At 39.0% G+C, this 11,451-nt stretch overlaps 1 protein-coding gene across 1 annotated transcript; it reads left to right on the top strand.

Moving 5' to 3' along the window:
- Nucleotides 1–4,024: 4,024 nt before the first annotated feature.
- On the top strand, nt 4,025–7,697 carry LOC121795345 (leucine-rich repeat receptor-like serine/threonine-protein kinase BAM1). The gene is made up of 2 exons (XM_042193869.1): nt 4,025–7,012; nt 7,079–7,697. The coding sequence occupies exons 1-2, from the start codon at nt 4,441–4,443 to the stop codon at nt 7,435–7,437; spliced, it is 2,931 nt and encodes a 976-aa protein (XP_042049803.1). The 5' UTR covers nt 4,025–4,440; the 3' UTR covers nt 7,438–7,697.
- Nucleotides 7,698–11,451: the final 3,754 nt, after the last annotated feature.

The following is an 11,451-nucleotide window of genomic DNA, read 5'->3' as shown; positions in this document are numbered from 1 at the left end:
GTAGAAGCATTTGAAGTCCTACTGGAATGAAGTAAAAACCTTATCCAATGAAGTAATAATGTTTCTGAATGAAGTAATAAACGCACTTGAATAAATTGCATTTTTTAATGTAAATAAAGTAAAAACTCAGGTCAATGAATTCAAATGAAACATATGTTGAATCATTCAAAACCTACTGGAAGAAAGTAAAAACACGTTGTAGTTTCAAGGTATTACGTACGGAATGAAGTAATAAACCTATACAATGAAGTAAAATGGGCTTGTAATGAAGACCGAAAAATTTACACAGCAGCACATCTCATCAAAAAAACTAGATCTAATGGCCCAGATTTGGTCTCTAGTTCGGTCCTTAAGAATGGTTCGACATTGATCAGAACCATTCTTAAGGACCGAACTAGAGACCAAATCTGGGCCATTAGATCTAGTTTTTTTGATGAGATGTGCTGCTGTGTAAATTTTTCGGTCTTCATTACAAGCCCATTTTACTTCATTGTATAGGTTTATTACTTCATTCCCTACGTAATACCTTGAAACTACAACGTGTGTTTACTTTCTTCCAGTAGGTTTTGAAATGATTCAATATATGTTTCATTTGAATTCATTGACCTGAGTTTTTACTTTATTTACATTAAAAAATGCAATTTATTTAAGTGTGTTTATTACTTCATTCAAAAACGTTATTACTTCATTGGATAAGGTTTTTACTTCATTCCAGTAGGACTTCAAATACTTCTACAGATACTGATACTTCATTCCAATAATTTATTACATCATTCCATGTGTTTATTACACCATATCAGTGTTGTGGACGTGGTGATAGATATTGTAGAGAGAAAGAACGGCACGCGACGGCGAAACCGCATTTACGTACTTGAATGAAGTAATAATCCTACTGGAATGAAGTAAAAACCTGCTGGAATGAAGTTAAATCTTCGTAACATGTTAGTATGACTTATTTACCTTCGGTTGAATTAAAATAGGCTCGTGATGAAGGCGAAAATAATTGATAAATTTGTGTCTCTCATCCATAAAAAACTAGATCTAAAAACCCTAATTTGGTATGGTTCGGTGGTTCGGTCTTTAAGAGTGGATTTGTGAATAATGAGACTCTATATATATATATATATGAAAATTATCAATACAAAACTTGATTTCAATACAAAATCTAGACCAAATCCTAACCATGAGATTTGACAATCTAATGGTCAATAATTAAATAAAAACACGGAGGGTCATTATAAAGTAGTTTTAGGTCATATTATAAAATTCGTGTTTGAGGTCATGTTAAGATCATTTTATGTCATCATTACTATAATGACGTAAAAATAAGCTTATGATGACTTAAAAATGACTTTTGTATGCTTGGTTCTGCATTTTTGTATTAAGAATGCTTTTGCATGGATCAAAACCCTGCAAAACCATTCTTAATACAAAAATGCAGAACCAAGCATACAAAAGTCATTTTTAGGTCATTGTAAGCTTATTTTTACTTCATTATAGTAAGGATGACATGAAATGATCTTAACATGACCTCAAATCCAAAGTTTATAATATGACCTAAAACTGCTTTACAATGACCCTCCGTGTTTTTGTTTAATTATTGACCATTGGATTGTCAAATCTCATGGTCAGGATTTGGTCTGGATTTTGTATTGAGATCAAGTTTTGTATTGATCATTTTCCTATATATATATATATATATATATATATATATATATATATATGGTTTTGATCTATGCAAAGTCCATTCTTAATACAAAAATGCAGAACCAAGCATACAAAAGTCATTTTTAGGTCATTGTAAGCTTATTTTTACGTCATTATAGTAAGGATGACATGAAATAATCTTAACATGACCTCAAACCCAAAGTTTATAATATGACCTAAAACTGCTTTACAATGACCCCCCGTGTTTTTGTTTAATTATTGACCATTGGATTGTCAAATCTCATGGTCAAGATTTGGTCTGGATTTTGTATTGAGATCAAGTTTTGTATTGATCATTTTCCTATATATATATATATATATATATATATATATATATATATATATATGGTTTTGATCTATGCAAAACCATTCTTAATACAAAAATGCAGAACCAAGAATACAAAAGTCATTTTTTGGTCATTGTAAGCTTATTTTTACGTCATTATAGTAAGGATGACATGAAATGATCTTAACATGATCTCAAACCCAAAGTTTATAATATGACCTAAAACTGCTTTACAATGACCCTCCGTGTTTTTGTTTAATTATTGACCATTGGATTGTCAAATCTCATGGTCAGGATTTGGTCTGGATTTTGTATTGAGATCAAGTTTTGTATTGATCATTTTCCTATATAGGATTTTATATATATATATATATATAAATTTCCATTTATATTGGCTTGTATATCAATGATGGGTGTAAGAAATCATGATTATTCATGATCAAACAAAATGAGTCACATCTACTGCTGTCTCTAGATATATTAGTATATGTTTGTGATGCAAATACAGAAAAGGGCCTGCTTGAGAATTGTACTGTCTGATCTATAAGTTTCCATGACATAATAGTAGTGGGCTTTTGTTATCCCTTTCCTCCTGAAATGATGCAGAAAAATTTCATGTCATTCAAGGCCAACAGCACCTTTCTCTTTTCCTAGTCATGTTGTCCAATGATTCCACAAGTAATTGTGTCCCTCCATGGATATAATTCATGCACTTACCATGAATCATCTTGCTTCAAAGTTTTTGCTTCCAAGTAAGCTATATTATGGAGGGGACTTATGTCAACAAATTCATGAAAATGACTCTTCAATGTGGGCCATCAAGATTGACATGGACATCTCATGAGGGCTTGCTCATGTCTGTTGAGAATTGAGACAATTAACTCATGACAAAAAACCATATTTACTTGTACATGTGTGTGCGTTTGTTTGGAAGTTTTGGTTAATGATACAAGAGCACTCTTTTCCATGTGAAAGATAATGGATTTATCTTTACAAGTGGAGATCAAAAGCAAAGATCTCTCTCCTTCCCTCTCTGCTTTTGCTTTTTCAGCTCTCCCTTTAGGACTATTCCATCTTCTATTAAAGCTCAAATACACATTACTATAGTGAACATTTGGTCCCATTCCTGTAGGACAAATTAAGGAGGGAAAGAATAAAGAAAAAATTAAAAGAAGAGGGAAAAAAACTTTATTGGTTGCTTCTCCCATGCAATCCCATTCATGCTAACACAATTAAACATTCTTACAACAAAAAACATTGTAATCATATAATAATAATCATCATCTTTTGCTTCTCTTACATCCTACTGTATGTTGCAGGCACATGAGCCATCTTTTCAGCTGTGGGAATTGCAAGAAAAAAAATATATGCTTACTTTTAATGCTGTATTTAATAGTACTAACACGTATACATCAAAGTACACAAATTTTGTGTCCTCAGCTACTAATTAATTAAGTTTTTTTACACAATTTTCACACATAATCTTCTGGGATTTTCTGTCAGTATAAAATCCTCTCAGCCATTTCCCAAAACCATTCTTTCTGATTAAAATAATTCATTCAAGAAATAGACCAAAAACTCCCTAAAAAGAATATGTAGTAGAAAATTTTGGAAATGCTCCTTGTAAGGGTACAGAGTGTGAGCCATGCAGAATGTGGATTGAATGCAGGAAATGGTCCCAAAATTCAGATATAGTATACTTTAGTTTTCATGCATTGCTAAAATACACAAAACATTAAATTACTGAAAACTACAATGCAAATCCACACATCTTTCAGCTGTCATTTTCATTACATGGGGTCAATGATATACTAATATGCTAGATGAGTATCTTTGTAATAGTGGCATCAATTGATTACATCAACCCCACCATTATTTATTTATATTTATACATAGATATCGATGAAGAAGACGACCATGGTTATGATATGTATTTATCAGAGCTCAGCCATTTCTTGATTGCTCAAAGTGCAATTTCATCACCTTCCACTCAAAGTGAGTGAAAAAAGCAAAGGGAAAAACTATATTTTTAATATCTCTTCGTTTAAAGATATGAAAGTGTGACAATGTAATTCAAATAAAGAAGAAACAAAGTGAGAGAGAGAGAGAATCAACTTTTGCTTTTTGTTTCTTCATAATCTCTCATCTTTAAATTTCGGTTATCCAACGGCTGTTTTTCACCCTCTCTCCTCTCTCTTCTTTTTCCCTTAGGCCTAACCTCGTGTTTAACCTCTGCAAAAATAAAATTTCTGCTGCAACCAAAATTCGAACTAAGATGAGCTGATGATCAAAGCAAAAGAGAAAAGGCGAAGCTTAGCTTCTTCCTTGAAGTTGAAGTCTCTTTTTGCAAGATGATTGATTCTTTACCTCTATACAAACTTCAACTCCTTCATATTCCCTCTGCTTTCCATTTCCTACACTTCCCTTGAACCATTCCACACACAAAAATGGCTCCCTTCATTGTCCTACTAATTATAGCATCACTCGCCAACACCTCCGTCTCCTCCACCCTCATATCGGATTTCCACGCGCTGGTCGCGTTGAAGCAAGGATTCAACTTCCCAAACTCCGCTATCAGCGCGTGGAACTCCTCAAATCCCACTTCAATCTGCTCGTGGAGTGGCGTCCAATGCCTCCACGGCAGAGTGGCATTGCTCGACCTGTCCAACATGGCCCTGTACGGCTCCGTCTCCCCCGACATTTCAAGGCTCGACAGGCTGGAAGAGCTCTCCATCGACGGGAACAACTTCACCGGCGAGATCAATCTCGAAAGCATGAGCTCCCTCCGCTTCATAAACATCTCCAACAACCAATTCAGCGGCGGCCTCGACTGGAACTACTCCAGCCTCCCAAATCTCCAAGTTGTTGATGCGTACAACAACAACTTCTCCTCCGGCCTACCTATTGGGGTGGTGAACTTGAGAAGCCTCAAGCACCTCGAGCTCGGAGGGAATTTCTTCTACGGAAGAATACCTCCGAGCTATGGCGAGCTAGCCGGATTGGAGTTCTTATCACTAACGGGAAACGATCTGCAGGGGAGGGTTCCTAGGGAGTTAGGCAACCTCACAAACTTGAAGGAGTTGTATCTAGGCTACTTCAACTTGTTCGAGGGCGGGATCCCTCGAGAGCTTGGCAAGTTGACGAATCTTGAGCATTTTGATCTATCCTCGTGCGACCTGGACGGCTCAATCCCTCCGGAGCTTGGGAATCTCAAGTCACTGGACACATTGTTCCTGCACGTAAACCGGCTCACGGGGCCAATCCCGAGGGAGCTGGGGAACCTGACGAGGCTGGTGAATCTTGACTTGTCTCTGAATGAGCTGACAGGGGAGATCCCATACGAGCTGATCAACCTGAGGCGGATCCGGCTGATGAACCTGTTCATCAACAGGCTGCACGGCTCCATCCCGGACTTTGTGGCTGAGTATCCCGAGATGGAGACGCTGGCGCTGTGGATGAACAACTTCACTGGGGTCATACCTAGGAATCTCGGACAGAATCAGAGGCTGCAGATTCTTGATCTGTCTTCCAACAAGCTCACCGGTACTGTTCCTCACAATTTGTGTGAATCTGGGCAGCTCAGGATCCTTATTCTTCAGAAGAATTTCCTTTTTGGCTCCATTCCACAGGAATTAGGCAACTGTTTGAGCCTGGTGAGAGTGAGGTTGGGAGAGAACTACTTCAATGGCAGCATTCCTAGTAGCTTCATATACCTGCCTCAGCTCAACTTTCTTGAGCTGCAAAACAATATGCTCTCTGGTACCCTGTCTGAGAACACCGACTCTTCATCCAAGAATCAAAGTAAACTAGGGCAGATGAATCTCTCAAACAATCAGCTTTCCTGGCTGTTACCGTTTTCCTTATCCAATTTCTCATCCCTCCAAATCCTATTGCTCAGCGGCAACAACTTCTCCGGCCCCATACCGCCTTCTGTGGGAGAGCTGCATCAGGCGGTGAAGATTGATCTAAGCGGAAACTCTCTCACGGGAGGAATCCCTCATGAAATCGGAGAATGTCTACATCTCAACTACCTGGACTTGAGCCAGAACAACCTCGCCGGCCCAATCCCGCCGGAGATATCCAGCATCCGAATCCTCAACTACCTAAATCTATCACGGAACCATCTGACAGACTCCATACCCCAATCCATCGCCTCCATGAAGAGCCTCACCACCGCAGACTTCTCCTTCAACGACCTCTCGGGCAGGCTGCCGGAGACAGGGCAGTTCTCTGTGTTCAACGCCACCTCCTACGCAGGCAACCCCAAGCTTTGTGGCTCAACAGTGAACAACCCCTGCAATGCCACAGCAGGCGCCGCCGCAAAATCGCACAACGCGTTCAAGCTGGTGTTCGCGGTGGGGCTATTGGTGTGCTCGCTGGTGTTCGCGACGGCGGCAATCGCCAAGGCCAGGTCATTCAAGAGGGGCAGCAGGTCGGATTCGTGGAAGATGACAGTGTTCCAGAAGGCGGAGTTCACGGTGGCGGAGGTGGCGGAGTGCGTCAAGGATGGGAATGTGATCGGGCGGGGCGGGGCGGGGATAGTATACCACGGGAAGATGGGAAACGGGGTGGAGATCGCGGTGAAGAAGCTTCTAGGTTTCAATGGCATAAACAGCCACGACCACGGGTTCAAAGCCGAGATCAGGACGCTGGGGAATATCAGGCACAGGAACATCGTGCGGCTGCTGGCCTTCTGCTCGAACAAGGAGGCGAACCTCCTTGTGTACGAGTACATGAGGAACGGAAGCTTGGGGGAGGCGCTCCACGGGAAGAAGGGAGGGTTTCTGAGCTGGAATTTGAGGTACAAAATCGGCCTTGATTCTGCCAAGGGGCTCTGCTATCTCCACCACGATTGCTCGCCCTTGATCGTGCACCGCGACGTCAAGTCCAACAACATTCTCCTCAACTCAAACTTCGAAGCTCACGTCGCAGATTTCGGCCTCGCCAAGTTTCTGGTCGACGGCGCCGCGTCGCAGTGCATGTCCGCCATTGCTGGCTCCTACGGCTACATTGCTCCAGGTACGTACACAAACGCTTTCATTCTAAGAGAATCGATCGGAAATGATAGTGTCCATGTGTTTGCAGAGTACGCGTACACGTTGAGAGTGGACGAGAAGAGCGACGTGTACAGCTTCGGAGTGGTGCTGCTGGAGCTGGTGACGGGGCGGAGGGCGGTGGGGGAGTTCGGGGAAGGAGTGGACATCGTGCAGTGGGTCAGGTGTTTGACGAAATGCCGGAGAGAGGAGGTGAGCCGCATCCTGGATCCGAGGTTGACGATGGTGCCCAAGGATGAGGCCATGCACCTCTTCTTCGTCGCCATGCTCTGCGTGCAGGAAAACAGCGTAGAGCGCCCCACCATGAGAGAGGTCGTGCAGATGCTCTCCGAGTTCCCCCGCCGCTCGCCGGACTTCCACTCCTCCTCCAATCACAAAATTGGAGTATGACTTTTTAGTTTTTAGGAACACAAATGATTAAAAATAACTCACTTTTTTTGGGGGTCTTTTCTGTATTTCTATGATTTATGGTCTTATTCCCTTATGTTTTTTTATTTTTATGATTTTATTTTTGGTGGGTCAAACAATTAGGTGTAGAATTGACTATGTAAGTACGGAGCTTGTATTCGTAGTTAGTGTGTTTTAGTATTCTAGTATTATAGTGTACACAGAGGGGGTGTTCGGTTTACAAGATTGTATCTGAGATTAAATTTGTTGTGTGTTTGGTTCATGAGATTCAACCTCACAACTCAATCCTAGATGAATAATCATGGGATAATTAGTCATAGCTAACATCTTATGACTAAAATAATCTCACAACTCAATCTTAGATTGTATATTGGTATTATTTTATCTTGCAAATCGAACACCACCAGAGAGTAATGCATTAACCATTTTTGGGGGTGAATTGCATTTTTCGTTTCTATCATTTTTTACCTTTTTGGTGGCTTTATTTTTCTCGAGATTTTATAGAGTTATAGAGTTTTTTTTTCATTTTGCAAAATCAAGATATTAACTAAGAATACTATGGAATTGGGATGTAATAGTTGAAATTGAAGGCTTCAATTCCAAATTTAATGTTTAGAATAAAAAAAATACTATTTAAATATGAAATTGAATTACAATCCAAATAGATAAATCTTATAGTGTAAGAAAAAATAATAAGACTTAGTCTTCTGTTTTCACAAAAGTCAGATAGCATACTTGATAGTACTAATTAATGGATATTTAGATCTTTAACACGGAAATAACTTAATTAAAGAAGAAGTCTCGGAATACTTGTAATTCGGTTTGGACGGACAATCTGTATTATATTTATAGTGACTGATAATAATATTTTAAATTTGGGCTTGAATTAAGTTGACTTTTAATTTAACTAGTGTTATCACCCGTGCTATGCACGAGACAAAAAAATTTCGAATAATAAAGATATATTAATAGCGAAGTAGATTAAAATAAAAATATAGAGCAAAAAATATATAAATATATTTACAGTTAAGAATATAAACTAATTAAAATAAGTATTTATAATGTTATAAAAAAATTAAAAAATTATTAAAAACAATAAAACGACAAATATATTTTTAAACCCACTATAAATCAAACATTTTATATTCAACCGACAATTTTATACTATTTAAATATCTATAATATAAAATAAAGGAAATAATAAAAGTGGAGATGTGTGGATGAAATAAAATAAGACATACAAATAAAGGAAAATGTACTACTAAAGACAAAAGGGAAAAAAACATATTATTTGAACGAATAAATAGTTAACCGGTTTTAATCACAAAACAGGTTTCATAAATGCAAACAAAAACTTAGAAAAATAACAATAAACCATTAGTTCATAAACAATATTTTCTCTGTCCCACGAGAATATGTATTTTTCAATTTTTAAAAACCTCTTTTTCTCTAATGAGGTGTGACTCATTCCCCACTAACAATACTTTAATTATTTTTTCTTTCCACCTCTCTCTTACTTTACCAACTTTGCATTAAAACTCATGCCGAAGCCAAAGTGCATAGTTTTTAGGGACGAAGAGAATATTAATAAATTATACTCCTATAAGTTAAATATTAGATATAAATAAAAATTTATTTATATATATAAATCTTAAATGATTTCAATATATTAAAAAGAACTCTCACCGTCCCACCATAAGAGAGTTATTTTCCTTTTAAGCAAAACGGTTTCTCTCTTACTTTATTTTTACACTTTATTCTTTTCACTTCTCCAATTTTCTCTCTCTCATACCTTTAGTGTCCAATGAAGTGACTTGCTTATAATGGGACGTAAGAAGTAATAAAAAATAAAAAATAAAAAATATTAAGATATAATTTAATTACTTAATTCAATAAAATTTAATTTTAAAAATATATACAAAGTCCAAAAAAATTTGGACCAATTAATTATGGAGTAGTTCCTAAACTATAGAATCATAAGTAAAATCAATCTTGTCATTATAAACTAAAATCTAGTGACTCTTGAAAATATAACATGAAAGTGACCATGAATAAAAAATTTATGTCCACGACTAAAATATATTACCTCCGTCTCACAATAAGAGTCATATTTTATCATTTTGGTCTATTCTACAATAAGAGTCACATTTCACTTATACTATATATGGTAAGTAGGATCCACATTCCACTAACGGGCTTCTCTCACATTTTATTATAAAGCTAATATAAATAAGTGGGCATCATATTTCATTAACTTTTTTAATCCATAATTTTTAAAATCTATGTCCATATCAAATGTGAGTCCTATTGTGGGAATCAGGTAGTAATAGAATCCTACACTCGAACTGTATTTTGTTCGTCTCATGTTAGATAGAAGTTAGACCTTATAGGGGAAGAAATTTGCGTGCTTCTGAAAAAATAATAAAGATAGATGAGCTGGCCAACCTCAAAAGAACTCCCCAGAATTTATCCCGTCAGTCCAATAAGCTTTACGAAACTTGCCATGCATAAATAAATAAATAAAGCTTGACGGATGCACTTTGTCTTTGTCCAATCTCACTTAAATTGACACTATATTATTTCAAACCCTATTAGAACATCCACACTGGGGCGCCCATAAAACCCGCCCAATGTACCGTTACGTCAGCATTTTATCCTCCTACCTTCCACCTGTAGTGGGGCGCCTTACATTTTCTTCTATTTGAATATTTAAATAACTACAAAAATTAGGAAAAACCTTCATTTCATTTATAAAATTAATACATTACAATACGAATTAAAAAAATATGCAAATTCAGCGACGGCGGTTACGGGCCAACACTTCTTCAATCATGTCGTTCATGAGTTGCACATGGTCGTGTTGGTTGCGCATTGAGGCCTGTCTAGATAGAACCTCATTGAAACCCGTCAGTAATCCTTGAGCGAGGGGCGGGGTCGCCGTGCTGGAGGAGCTAGATGCACCTTCGTCATCGGTCTAATCGGTGATGCTCCTACCTTCATGTTCGACTATCATGTTGTGCAAGATTATGCACGCATACATGACATCGGAGAGGACTTCCTTGAACCAGAGACGTCCCGGCCCTTTCACTATTGCCCACCGTGATTGGAGCACACCAAATGCCCGCTCCACATCCTTCCGCGCCTCCTCCTGCTTTTGCGCAAATAAAACTCTCTTATCACCAATTGGCCAGCTGATCGTCTTCAGAAAAACAGGTCACCTTGGGTATATGCCATCGGCCAAGTAGTACCCCATGTGGTATTGCGCCTGTTGGCAGTGAACTCGATGGCCGGGCCGTTGCCATTGCATTGCTCGGTGAAGAGAGTGGATGAGTTGAGGACGTTGATGTCATTGTTCGACCTTGCTACACCGAAGTAAGCATGCCAGATCCAGAGCCGATGGTCAGCGACGGCTTCGAGGATCATCGTCGGGTGGCTGCCCTTGTATCCACTAGTGAATTGGCCTCTCCACGTCGTCGGACAATTCTTCCACTCCCAGTGCATACAGTCGATGCTCCCTAGCATCCCAGGAAAGTCGTGCGCCGTCTCGTGCATTCTCATTAGGCCTTGGTAATCTACAGCAGTCAGCTTTCGCAAATATGTGTCGTTGTTGGCCTCCACAACTCCCCTACCAAATCTCTTCAAGCACTCGCGGCCTGTTGTATCCCTGACGTGGAGGTACTCGTCGAACATGTCAGCGCTGGTGCCGTAGGCCAACTGACAGAGTGCAATTGTGCACTTCTGCAACGGCGTAAGTCCGGGTCTGCCGATGCCATCTTCCCGATACTGGAATTATTCATCACTTGACTCCAACGTTTAGACAATGCTGAGAAAAAGGTAACGAGGCATTCTAAACCGACGGCGGAAAACAGTCGGGCCCCACCGTGGTTGCTCGGTAAAATAGTATGCAAATACACGTTCGTGAGCTGCGGCGTGTTCGCGGAGGACAAACGTCCGACGTCGAATAGGCATGGGGATCTGCTCCGCCGCCGCCGCCAC

Source organism: Salvia splendens, chromosome 3 (genome assembly GCF_004379255.2).
Source record: "Salvia splendens isolate huo1 chromosome 3, SspV2, whole genome shotgun sequence".
NCBI lineage: Eukaryota > Viridiplantae > Streptophyta > Magnoliopsida > Lamiales > Lamiaceae > Salvia > Salvia splendens.
Note: the sequence above shows the minus strand (reverse complement) of the source record. Positions and strands in the feature narration are given on the sequence as shown.